Raw genomic sequence first — 13,978 nt, 5'->3', positions numbered from 1 at the left:
TTGTAATTTAGAGCCAAAAATCAGATTCTTAGCAATACGACATTTCAGGATAAGCCACAGATAACTCACTGTAATTACAAACTATAAATAGGAATGGTGAAAGGCAATCAGCAATATCACACAGCTTTAAAGATTACCATAAAAAAAAAAAGGCATAATAGATTTTTGAATTCTTGTAGAACTGCAAATGTGCTGAAATATATGTATGCATACCAAACAAACATGGGAGATCACCATAAAGCCACAATGTGCCATTTCTAAAGCTAACACATTTCAGATCGTATTTCTAAACTAATAATCAATTTTCTAAACACATATTAGAACATTTGCACAGAAACAACATATAAAAGATATTCTAGCAACAGTTTCTAAAAATACACAACAGTCTACTAACACTGCATGAATTCTTAGCTGAGAAACAGAAAATTAAATTCCCTATTCCTAACGCATTCTATTGTGACACACAAAACTTGTGTTAGAAACAGGTCAGCAGGGGATAAGACAGTACCTGTGCATAACTAGAGTTGTTACATAAACCATCAGACTTGCCTCTGACATGTCACTGGTCTTGCACTCTCATTCAGTGGTTTGGTTTGTTGGAAAAAAAGCAGGAGGACTGACAACTGCCTTCCTCAGTTCTCTTCTGATTTGTATCTCTATGTGCTGCAGCATTTAGGAGCATGAAGAGCCTCTAAACAGTGAAAGATGGAGTAGCTGTCTAAAGCCTTGGCTTTACGCAGTCAGGAGAGACTCAAGATAAGCAAAGCCTCAGAACAAGTGAATCCTAGTAATTCTGGGAACCCACAAAAAAATGTTATCCTCTTTCAGGAGATATGTCTAAGAAAAGGAAGAACAGAGAACTCTTGTAACAAAGAAAATTATTTTTTCTGAAGCTCTGTTTCTATCATTATTTTAATGATGGCACAGGGAGACAAATTTAAATGAGAACAAAAACCACATGCAAGCCTTCTCTAAACAATTCATTATTTGTATTTAACCTACAATGAAAGTTAGACCTTACAATTTTCAACTGACAGAGCTATCACTTCTTTGAAACATTACAAAAGTTATGTTTGTAACAGAAGAAATATTTTAAAAGAAATATCCTCCTCAAAGAAAGGATCCTTTTTTCTTTTTCACATATTTCACATCACCAGTTTTGGAAGATTAATAAAACCCTCATTGGAGTATATTTGCAAACCTCCTGCTGCTTGGGATCCATCAGGTCTTTGAAGGTGTCTTTAATGCCAGCAAGTATTCATGTCTAGGTTTTAGAATGCCTAACTCTTACACAAGTAAGGTTATGACTTTTTTTTCTGTCCCCTTTTCAAATGAAAATTTTAAACTTGTATAAGATGCAACAGCAATCCTGAAGGCTGTCCACAAAGAAAATGTGCTTTTTAAAGAAAACTTTCCTGCTTTAATATGAAGAATGCTAAAGCAACAACACTTCCAGTGTGAGCACAGCTATGTCAGTACAGTTTCTTCTGTAAGGATAAAGACTTACAAAGCACCCTTCTCTATAGAGGTATTATCCAGACTTCAGCGCACACAGAGAACTTCAGCGTGTGTCAACCCACACACAAGGATAACTGCTTGAAAGAGAAAAATTCAGTCTTCTGAAAGCCAAGCAACACCAACTGCAGTGGAGTCATCCTAACAAGAGATTAGCCTGTCTACTGGAAAGCAGAATGAGTCAAATTTGTGAAATCTTCTCTGAAAACTTGGAAGAAAAAAAATATAAAAAAATAATGCAGCGTTGTATGTTCTGAGTGACATGTAGCTGTATTCCTCAGACCCACAGCAACAGTGTACCTTGTTACAAACTTTTTTGCCAGTTAAACATAATTTTGTAACACATTTTCCTCTCCAACAGCTATAAGGTTGTTCTCTTCATTAAGAGAACTGGTTGAAGAAAAATTCTCAAGACTGCTGTTGTTCTAAATTAGTATTTTGGGAGGTCAGGTGGACATCAAAGGCCAGAAATAAGCCTTTGTATTAATAGTTTCTTATCAAAACAGAATTAAAACAAATTCAAACCATCTAAAGTATGGGGTGGTTTTGTTTTTTTGGGGGAGATAAAACTAAAGGAGAAAAACAGCCAGTTTCAAAAGGATCTATGGCATTTACAGTTTTCCCATCTTCTGAACTTCTCAGACTGAAACAGCCTAATACCAGGAGAGCCCTTGAAGCAGTAAGTAAAAACTGACATAAAGAACTGTGGAAGCAGTTTTAAAAGAGAAGTTTGAAAATTGAGTTGGCAAATATGACTAAAAGAAGTGTAAGGGACAGACACCAGCAGTTTCATCAGCCCACTACTGTTACGCCAAATAAAATAAAAAAAAAAAAGTAAGAAAAAAGAAAAAAGAAAGTAAACATTTTCAGTTGTTAAGGTCAGAGTTATTGCACTACCTGATAGAATAAACTCAAATAACATTTGCAGCTTCTTGGAAACCATTTTAGACCTGTATCCAGCCGACTCCGTTGTTCCAACTATTCTTTTGCTTAGGCAGGGAAAACAGCTCTTTGTCACCCCAAGTCACTACAAGACCCTCCCTACATACTCAGTAGAACATGGAAGACTTTCACTGTCTGCCCAGTATATAAGGGAGAAACGTACTCAAGAATAGAACCTTTCATGGCACAGGCTCCATTACACAAACGATAACATGGAAACAAGTGTGAATAATTTTATATACAGCAGAAAACTGAGAAGAGTGGCTGATATGCCAAAGGGTCGTACTGCCACCCAGAAAGACCCCAACAGGCCAGACAAATAGGCTGACAGGAATCTCATGAAGTTCAACAAGGAGCCATGCAAGTCCTGTACCTGGGGAGGAATAACCTTATGTACCAGTACATGCTGGGGACCACCCAGCTGGAAAGCAGCTTGGCAGAAAAGGACATGGAGGTCCTGGTGGACATCAAGTTTAACAGGAGCCAACACTGTGTCCTTAAAGCAAAAGAGAATAAAGGTACCCTGGGCTGCATTAGACAATAGTATTGCCAGCAAGTTGAGGGAGGTGATCCTTCCCCTCCGCTCATCAGTGGAACGGCCACACCTGGAGTACCATGTCCAGTTTTGGGTTCCTCGGTATAAGAGAGACATGGGCATATAGAATAGAGTCCAGAGGGCTATGAAGACAAAAGGACCTCACTGTCTCTGCTGAGACGAAAGTCAGAGAGCTGGGACTGTTCAGCCCTCAGAAGAGAAGGCTCAGGGGAATCTTATCAATGGGCATAAACACCTGAAGGGAAGGTACAAATGGGGGAACGGAGCCAGGCTCTGTTCAGCGGTGCCCACTGGCAGGACCAGAGGCAATGGGCACAAACTGAAACACTGGAGGTTCCCTCTGAACACCAGGAAACGCTCTGTCACTGTGAGGGTGACCGAGTACTGGCACAGGTCACCCAGGGAGGTTGGGAAGTCTCAATCCTTGAAGACACTTAAAAGCTGTCTGGGCATGTTACTGGGCAGCTGGCTGTAGGCGGCCCTGCTTGAGCAGAGGGTTTGGACCAGATGACCTCCAGGGGTCCCTTCCAATCTCAACCATTCTGTGATCAGCATGTGATTCTGCCATTTTGGGAAAAGGCCATGGCTGCACTGCATCTCGGGAAGTGAGTGGCAGGGGCTGGGGGGGAACCCACACATACTTCACAGCAAAACTAATTTCTAATAATCATTCAGTCACCAAACAGTTAAATATAAATGAGTAAACTCTTTATTAGCTAACTGAATGTCTTTACCATAAGTACCATACTACTGCCCTCTGCTGTCTTTTATTTCCTTATGTAAGACTGAAAATATGTTGAGAAACACTGGGTTTGGTCTGTATAATTGCAGAACTCTAACCTACTCTTCTGTTCTCTCAGAATTAATAAGTAAAATAAAAATCAGAAAATTCAGCAAGTTACCTTACCTTTTCTTCTACTTATAGGGAGATGAAATGAGTCAATCTTACAGAAATTCTTTAAAATTAAGGCTTTCTTAAGATAACAGCTCAAAACAAAGTCTAAGTATATAAACTCAGAGTTCAGATGATTGTTGTATGAAAACATGCATCATTCAAAGAATGGCATTATCAAATCTGGGAAGCTTCTATCAGCACAGGACACAATAAAAGGAAAGTCATCCTCGCAGATACAATTACATAGAATCATAGAATGGTTTTGGTTGGAAAAAACCTTAAAGATCATCTAGTTCCAGCCCCCTGCCATGGGCAGGGACACCTCCCACCAGTTCAGGTTGCTCCCAGCCCCATCCAGCCTGGCCTTGAGCACCCCCAGGGATGGGGCACCCACAGCCAGTGTCTCACTGCCCTCACAGGGAAGAATTTCTTCCTGATATCTCATCTAAATCTCTCCTTTTTCAGTTTAACACAAGTTAAACAAAAATACAGGTTCAAGTTCTGTATCACATCTGAGTGGATATTCAGCTGAAGACAGTTTTCACAAGCTCTTGTGATTAATACTAATATTGTTGATCCTAAAGTAGACAGGACAAGCAGACACTAGATGAGGCCCTACCACGTGGGAATTCAAAAGGAGCTTCTCATGCAAAAAGAAAGTGGACTTGTAAATTGGACCTTGCCATTGGAAAACAAGAGAAATATATGGAATGAATTAAAAAGCTTACAGAGCAAAAATAATTTAAAGAAAAAAAACCCCACAAAACAAAAAAAACCCCACACAACTTCTCAAATTTGGAATATTCCAAGTTAGCTATCTTCTCAAATAATGAAATCCATAACATCCAACATTCAGTGAAGCTTCCATGCAAAAAATCTGGAAAGCATATAACCTCCCCTTCCTTCCCCTGCCTCAATCTCTGCAATTCATAAACCCAACTAGTTCCTGGACAAGCTATAAGGCCACTATCAGCCAGCACTAGCCTGAAGAGTAGGAACTGGCACTCTTGCTGCTGCAAGATATAGAATTGGTTTTTTTGAAAATAAAAACTCCCAGTTCTGTGAGGAAAAGCTACACAAGCAGCAGAGGGACTCTGACACCTCAAAAAGAATCAGTGATGAGAAGCCTAAGAATTAAAAAAACTGAAAGTATATTTATAATGAAAAGAAAGTATATTTATAAAGGCTGCTGCCTTTAGAGGTTCTTCAACTTCTCTAGGTTGCATAGAAGCAAGAAAAAGCGCAAATACAAGAGTTGCTCAATCTCATTAAAAAAAAATAATCTCAGGAATGCAAAGAGGGTTCTTCATTAAGGCTCTGTGTTCAGACTCCAAATTAAGTGGAGGCTTGATTATTATATTCTGTATGAATGCCAGAACAGCTGGAAATTGCCAGCTACCCTGATTGTTTCTCCTCTTTGTTCCCCTCTCAATTTAGGCAACTTCAATCACAGATAGATGAAGGTAGACAGTGAAAGACAGAAATACTTTGGTGGAAATACTCAAATGGGAATATAACATATAACAGTTTTATTTAATCTTTCCAGAAAGTTATGATCATACTAAGCCAGGAAGGATTTACTGTCTGTGGTGGTTGATTGTACCCTGGATTATTAAGCAGTAGAATACAAATAGGAAATAAAAGCATAAGCCAGAGAAAGACCACACGGAAACATACACTTTGCTGCTCTATGACACTTCCTGCGTACGAAATGACTGATGGGGAGATGAAAGCTTTGTTTTGACAAATATCAATCACGCAAAGACACAAGGGCAGTTACATACTTCAGAGACTGATGTCTGTAAGAATCATGACTACTCCACTGAAAAATGCCTAAATAATCATATAAGAATCAAGGAGTTTTATACACAAAGAGGAAGTCAGGCAAAAGTGCCAGGAGGCCTACATGGATGAACAAAGAGCTCCCAGACAAAACAAAACACAGAAAGGAAGCCTGCAGAGGGTGGAAGGAAGGAGAGGTAGCCTGGGAGGAATACAGAGAGATTGTCAGAGCAGCCAGGGACCAGGTTAGGCAAACTAAAGCCCTGATAGAATTAAATCTGTCCAGGGACATCAAGGGCAACAAGAAAAGCTTGCGTAGGTATGTCAGTGATAAAAGGAAAACTAGGGAAAATGCGGGCCCTCTCTGGAAGGAGACAGGAGACCTGGCCACCTGGGATATGAAGAAGGCTGAGGTACTCAGTGACTTTTTTGCCTCAGTCTTCACAGGCAAGGGCTCCATCCACACTATCCAAGTCATGGAAGGCAAAAGCAGAGACGGGGAGAACAAAGAACTGCCCACTATAGGAGAAGGTCAAGTTTGAGACCATCTAAGGAACCTGAAGATACAAAAGTCCTTGGGTCCTGATGAGACGCATCCATGAGTCCTGGAGGGAACTGGCAGATGAAGTGGTTATGCCACTGTCCATCATATTTGAGAACACATAGCGGTCAGCTCTCACTGACTGGAAAAGAGGAAACATAACCCCCATTTTTAAAGAGGGGGAAAAAAGGAAAACCTGGGGAACTACAGGCCAGTCTCACCTCTGTGCCCAGCAAGATCATGGAGCAGACCCTCCTGGAAACTATGCTAAGGCACAGGGAAACAGGGGTGACTGGTGACAGCCAATATGGCTTCACCAAGGGCAAATTGTGTCTGACAAATTTGGTGGCCTTCTATGACAGGGTTACAGCATTGGTAGATAAGAGAAGAACAACTGACATCATCTATCTGGACTTGTGCAAAGCATTTGACACTGTCCCACACTACATCCTTGTCTCTAAACTGGAGAGACATGGATCTGACAGATGGACAGGTGGATAAGGAATCAGCTGGATGGTGGCACTCAGAGTCACAAGGTCAAAGAGCTCAATATCCAAGTACAGATCAGTGACAGCTAGAATTCCTCAGGGGTTTGTATCAGGACTGACACTGTTTAACATCTTTGTTGGTGACATAGCAAGATTGAGTGCACTCTCAGCAAGCCTGCCGCTGACACCAAGCCATGTGGTGCAGTCAACATGCTGGAGGGAAGGGATGCCATCGAGAGGGACACTTACAGGCCTGAGGGTAGGCCCATGTGCAAACCTCATGAAGTTCAGCAAGGACAGGTGCAAGGTCCTGCACCCGGATCAGAGGAACCCCAGTATCAATACAGGCTGGGTGGAGAATGGATTGAGAGCAGCCCTGAGAAGGACTCGGGGGTGTAGGATGACAAGAAGCTCAACGTGACCTGGCAATGCACATTTGCAGCCCAGAAAGCCAACCGTATCCTGGGCTGCATCAAAAGAAGCATGACCAGCAGATCAAGGGAGGTGATTCTCCCGCTCTACTCTGCTCTCCTGAGATCCCATCTGCACTGCTGCGTCCAGCTCTGGGACCCCCAACAAAAAAAGGACATAGTTGGAGTGAGTCCAGAAGAGGGCTATGAAGATGCTCAGAGAGCTAGAGCACCTCTCCTATGAAGACAGGCTGGGAGAGTTTGGGTTCTTCAGCCTGGAGAAGAGAAGGCTCTGGGGAGACCTTACAGCATGTTCCAGTACCTAAAAGGGCCTGCAAGAAAGCTGGAGAGGGACTTTGTACAAGGGAAGTAGTGACAGGACAAGGGTGAATGGCTTTAAACTGAAAGAGAATAGATTTAGATTAGATGTTAGGAAGAAATTCTTTACTGTGAGGGTGGCGAGGCGCTGGCAGAGGCTGCCCAGAGCAGCTGTGGATGCCCCATCCCTGGCAGTGCTCAAGGCCAGGTTGGACGGGGCTTGAAGCGACCTGGGCTGGTGGAAGGTGACCCTGCCCGTGGCAGCGGGTTGTAATTAGATGATCTTTAATGTCCCTTCCAATCCAAACCATTCTATGAAACTACATGGTTATAGAGTTCTACGTGGGTTCATTTTACTATGTCATCCTTCATTAATTCTAAATCATTACTCAAATATGGTAAAGACTGGCACATTTCTGGTCTCAATGTGACAACTCTTCCACCTCTTCCTAGTCCCTCATGGTCACACCTTGCTGCCTTCCATTCCCCCCTCCCTCCTTTTTCTTTCCATTAGGTTTAAAGCACAAAAGTTCTAATGGAAGACAGTGTGAAGCGCCCAGAGCTCCCATCTCTCAATATATTCTGCAGTAAAGATCAAGGGAAGATATAAATTGAAGTTCTTGCATGCACATACACACATCACTGTGTTAACGTTTTCTCATTAATTCTCCATGCGAAGTTACGATGGGAAAAAATAAGGCAGCAGCCTATAAGCTGCTCTGCAAGAGTATTAAAGGAAAGCTGTATCTTGCAATTAAGCATGTGACAATTTTGGATAATGTAATCAAATATATGGATTCATTTACAGTATGAATACAGTATGTATGTAGTATGAACAGATTTCTTCAAGGCAAAACGCTCTCAGCTGTACATCATGAAGGTTCATTACGAACAGGCTGTCTAAATATCTGCACTTTGTACATACTTGCTCTGTCGCTGGGACCATCACCACCTCTGGCTCTCCCTTGCTCTCTTTAAGGACACAAGCTTCTAAAGTATGCCATTTTCCAAACCCAAGCCATCACTACAATTACCACCTATAACCCTACTTTATTACTGTTGTTGCTGCAATGTTCCCTTTACTGCTGTTTCTAAACAACGTTGATTTCTGGAGCAGTCAGACTGCACTGGAACCGCGAGAGGGTCAGGTAAGGTGAGTCTTTTAAGACAGGATGTTCATTTTCTTTAGCAATTTGTTCCGCTAGTGTTAAACCACTTTATCCAATCAAGTGAAGACAGAAACCAAGAGTCAGGAATTGTTGCATTACTTCTATACTTCAAGAAGGCAAGCATGGAAAGCTGGTGCATTCTTCCAACACACTTTTCAGATAAAAACTGTCTTTAGTTGTGAGTTTTGTACAATCCTGAAATCATCATCAGGCTTTCCATGAAAAGCAGTGACAAACAATGTCTGACTTTCCACTGCATGCCTGGGAGGAGGCAGCAGCTGATTCTTTATTCTGTAAGTTCTGGTTCACTTACCACATAAGATGCAGGAAAGAATAAGGAAAACACCCTTGTTTTTAAAGCCTTATGTGCTCCATCAGAGTCTTAAAATCAGTGACAATTTTTCCTAGCCTCAAGCAAAGTTCATCCCCTTTATGAATATATTGAATTATTACTGCCACTACTCATAGTTCAGCCTATAATTTGTTACATGAACTGAAACTCTGCTCAGCTGATCTGCTATACTTTCTGCATGCCTGGTGAACAGAGAGTTATTAGTTAGGTTGCTGTATCATGGACCGACATCACCAATGGTTGAAGAGGAAGATTGCTGCTGCTTAGACAACACGTAGCTATTGTATTACCTGAAAGGTCGTATTTAACATTCTCTTTGCAAATGAAGTAGCTGTTACACAGGGGTTTTGATCATCCCTTTGACTTGGACTTGAGCTTCAAATCACCCATTCGCCACAGCAAAGAAACAAAGCCACAAGCGTTATGACCTCTAGCTTCTCCTTCCAGAGAAGATGACAGGACAGAAAACAGGATTGTAAGGAAAACTTGGGGAAAAAAATATTACTTTTTCATGCATGCACTTCATATTTTAAGAAAATTAATTTGTTAGCTTTTAGTTATAACCCAAAAAACGTCAACCACTGGCTGTGGTGTTTTCAAGAACAGCAAAGTGCGAGACATAGCTACTATTCTCAAAACCAAAGGCAGTAAGCAGACATGGGGTCGGGGGGGGGGGGGGGGGGGGGGCGGGGCATGATGTGTAAATTTCTGCCTCTGCTTTAATTGTAGTGTTTCAGTTCCCCGCTCATCATTCTCTCTCTTTATAAAGTTTTCCACTTTGTACAGAACAATTTGCTAGGCCAGTAAGGGAGTTGGCTAATGTTGCAGGCCAGTCATCCAGGCAGTCACCTGGGACGTGTAAGAGTTGTCTTCCAGTCGTCAACAAAATACAGCAGCATCAGATAACGCCAACAGAATCCCTGACTGAAAAGGCAAGTTTTAAGCCCTATTGAGGAGAGAGGGAATTTGAATTTGGGAATGTTATATTCTGTACATTATTCACCAAATGGCCACAAGAACAGTTATGAAAACCTCCCCAGAACACAGTGCTGGGAATATAGCGTCTCCAGCATGTTTCTTGCCAGCTGAAATACTTTCATAATTTTAAAATGGCCAAGACTACAATTCCAGCAAGTAAACTATTCACATGAAAGTCCCGACTTAGCTTTGCAAGGCAAGTAAAAGCACTTAGGATAAAAATAATTCTGTAACTAGAAATCTCAAAACAATTTAAAGATTATTAATGGGCAATTCACTTCCTCCAAATTCACCTGCAGCTTCACACAGAAACTAATTTTACCTTCCCCCCCGCCCCCCTCTTTGAAGTCAGGAAATGTAGCACTGCTGGTCACTGTTAGGTAGCTGCCGGCAGACTTCAGTTCTTCTGTATTGACTCCAAAATAAAAACATCCCATCAAGATATAAAAGTATTCTATTCAAAAGTAGATCCCAGTCATACCATCAAAAATTACCTTCTCATGAAGACTGAATGCTGCATTGCGTATTATTCAGAGAAAAAAAACCAGACTTGTCCCAAGGGGGAAGGGCACTGAATGGCTTCCTATAGTTTTTACCTTCTCCCTTAGTGCAACTCTCCTTTTAACAAAGCAACCAGGTATATTGTAAGGTAGTGTAACACACAAAAAGGTGTGATAATTTAAACATCAAACTATATGCCCTATGTTATGACTAACCAGTTTCCTTGGAGAGTTATTCAAGGCAGTTTTCACTATTCCACCACTGTAAGCTATCCTAGACCTGTCAGTAAACTTGGGCTGCAGAAAAAAAAAAAGGGGTGGGGTGGGGGTGGAATGGTTGGAAACCATCAAAGAGAAGATTAATAATAAAAAACCTCATAGAACTTAATAAGACACCACCAGTAACCCAAAAGAATAACTTCAAATACAATATTAATTAGTACAATAACCAGCATACAAAAGGAATTAAAAGTTAAAATTCACAACCCCAGAAAGACGATTTATGATTCCTGAAGAATTCAGCTATACCCATTTTAAAGGTGTGCCCTCTATAAAGAGTTTTCTTTTTTCCCCTCCTTTGCATTCTCAAAGCCTAAATCAAACACAACTTCTAGATCTCTTCAAGACAAGACAAGCAGGTCTGACGCTTTATCCTGTCCACAGATTATTCTGCAGACGTGAACACAGCATGCTGTGTGATCCTAGTTCCAACCCCACAGTGCAAGCACAAAGCAGTACAGGACAATTATTACTATGGAATGTTAGAGAGCCTACACACTACTGCCCTTAGAAATTCCTTGCATTTGACCACTGCATTTGTTGGTTTATTACATAGTACTGTATTTTTGAAGAATACAAAGCCTTTTCCTTATGGTTTGGTGGGTTTTTTTCAGATCTCAGAGACAATCTAATGTAAGGTTATACATTTATTCAGAAGCAATAGCTAGTGAAAAAAGCATGTGTAACTTTATTTACCTTTTCACTATTCTTGTATTTTTCCCAGCTTTTCAGCATCTTAAGCCATTTTGTAGTTCTTTCAATTTCAAGGTGCTTTTGCTGAAAAGAAATTAGAATTTTTAAATATTTTCAGAATGAATAAATTTAAAATTATTTCTTTTTCTAAAATTACCCAGAAAAAGTTTAACACAACATCATCAACTTTTTATCTGGTCATCTAAGAGCAGCAACAAAGAGTAACATCAGTTCACTTAAAGCATCCAAAAAAACCAGCCAACCAAAAACCGAACAGAAAGTCTTTTTCAGCACTATGTAAAGAATTGTATTTTGTAAGAGGAGTTTAAGTACAAGATTTATAAGTTTCTTCTCTACATACTTTCGGCAAGTACAAAAATCTTTGATTTGTTTTTAAACTCTGATTTTCAGGCAAATAATTTCTGCTGCATACTTCTTAGAAGTTAGTTGACTTTGAAATTATCTTCTCTACCCAGAGTTGCCCTGAACATAATTAGCTACTGTTTTCCAGTGATCACACAAACTATCCCTTCTTCAAAGGCACACAGTTAAAAAGGCATGAAGTACATGAACAAAAACAAGCGCACACAAGAGTGACAATACAGTAGCAGAAGTGGGAATAAACTCTCATACTGGACATTAAAAGCTATAAAGCCTTGCTATAATTCTCATCCTTGGCTTGGTACATTTTTACCTAAATGGCCCTATATCTTTACGTCAAGGATTTCTTCTGAAGGTAAGACCTCCTTGCTTAAATTATATTACTGACAAGAATATTTTAGTAACAAGATGATAAAATGAGAATTCAAAACAAAACAAACCCCATTGTCTCATAATAAATAGTTCTTTATACTATAACATGTAACAATAATTATGTGAATTCCACACATTATTTCTATTACATATGGCTATATAAAAGCACAGGATAACCCTACTACCTTCAAAATTGCCATTCTACCTATGAAAATATTTCTACAGTTGTCATAAACCTCCTGAATTTGGGAAAAAACCCAAGCGCTTGGAATTAGCTATTTTAGTCCCTGGAATTTCAAGGCACAGCCAAAAGAAATCTGTGTTTTGTTGTGTCCAATGATAAGAAGAATTTTAGTATGTATTGTTACATGCTGTAAAGTAGGTGAGATGTCTCTGATTATACTACAATGGTAACTATTAACTGTATTTTTTTTAAAAAATATATTAATGACACTATTTCAGCTCTTTCATAATGCTTTGGAGTTGTGGATCCATGCTGGAAAAGCTAAAGTAGAAAAAAGTATGTGTGCGGCTATCGCTTTCTCTTGAAAGATGTATATAAAAAATAATTCAGTTTTTTGTAAAGGAGAGTCCCTCTACCTCCAACTTCACATCCAGGGCTTAATAAAGACAGGAAGGATATTTTGTTTCTTATGGTTAGCAGTGCAATCTGGTAGCAATGTAAAAGTTTAATTTCAGAGCTCTGCAGGATACTGAAAACTTATTAACACTTTCATTAAGTATTCATTAAGTCAACTTGCACGTGAAATGCCGGGGAAAAATATAAAAGAAAATTATTAGTTATTGTTTCAACTGAATTCTGATTTTATTTCTAGATTTTACTCATCAGAATTTGTGCATTCTTTCTTGCCTATCAGCGCAACACAATGGGCCAAGGACCTCTTTAATCCAGGAGCCCAAAGCCTTGCACTTGCAGAATTATGACTTGATGACTGTTTAGGTTCATCCCAACCATGACTCAGTCCATGAAACGTCCTAGAAATAAGTTGGGTTTGGTTAAGTTATTTTTACTTGCATCTGATTGACATAAATATGAGATAAGTGTAAGAGAATTATGGAGAAAGAAGGTCCTCTACTTTTCAGCCATAAGTTTACCTAACTACTCATGTTTCAATCAACTGCCCACATTCTTGTTCAGGTTCCATGCTGCGTGTGGTAATATCTCAACTCTTTTTTTTTTTTTTTAATTATTTTTAAAAAAACTAAAACACTTTTCTTGAGAGTCAGGTTACAGGGTAACTAGAAAAGCTACTGCTTCCCAGATTTTTCATAGGTTTTACAACACTGTTTCTGATTCTCTTCCACACTTACAACCCCTTTAAGAAAGAAGCATTTTTAACATCTCTTAAAGCAGATGTTCTCTAGGCATAGTTTAGATAGCAGGGATAACATTGCTATCGAGTCAGGAAAGGTCTCTGCCCTCAACAGGTTTTTCAGATAATTGGTAAGAAAAATAAAACCCTATCTGCTCCCACAGTCTTTTTGTTTGGATGTTTGATCTACTTTCAAGATTTTTGGTCTTTTGAGCCAGAAGCTTACTTCAATCATATGTTTGTTCACACTTTTATGTCTTCGGTGTCAATTTATCGCAGTTCTCAAGTGATGCTACTATAGTCAATATAGCAATTATTTCTGTGTTTAGCTGTTGAAAACTTTTAGCTATTTTTTTTCCAGCCTGAATTATGTTCGCTTTCATGACTAACAGGTGTAACACTGAAAACATGGATAGATCTGACACAGCTCATTGCAGAGCAGAGGGATGCTGCTGCTGCTCTTTTAGGCAAAT

The 13,978-nt window shown here is 39.8% G+C and overlaps 1 protein-coding gene across 3 annotated transcripts in view; it reads right to left on the bottom strand.

Annotated features, from left to right (window-relative positions):
- Window positions 1–13,978, bottom strand: part of USP6NL (USP6 N-terminal like) — a 131,439-nt gene that overhangs the window by 33,500 nt on the left and 83,961 nt on the right. For all 3 annotated transcript variants that reach the window (XM_037388808.1, XM_037388810.1, XM_037388809.1), the window contains one exon: window positions 11,422–11,502. In XM_037388808.1, coding sequence (XP_037244705.1) covers window positions 11,422–11,502 — 81 coding nt within the window. The remainder of the gene's footprint in view (window positions 1–11,421; window positions 11,503–13,978) is intronic.

Source organism: Falco rusticolus, chromosome 5 (genome assembly GCF_015220075.1).
Source record: "Falco rusticolus isolate bFalRus1 chromosome 5, bFalRus1.pri, whole genome shotgun sequence".
NCBI classification, from domain to species: Eukaryota; Metazoa; Chordata; class Aves; order Falconiformes; family Falconidae; genus Falco; species Falco rusticolus.
This window is presented reverse-complemented; position numbering and strand designations above follow the sequence as displayed.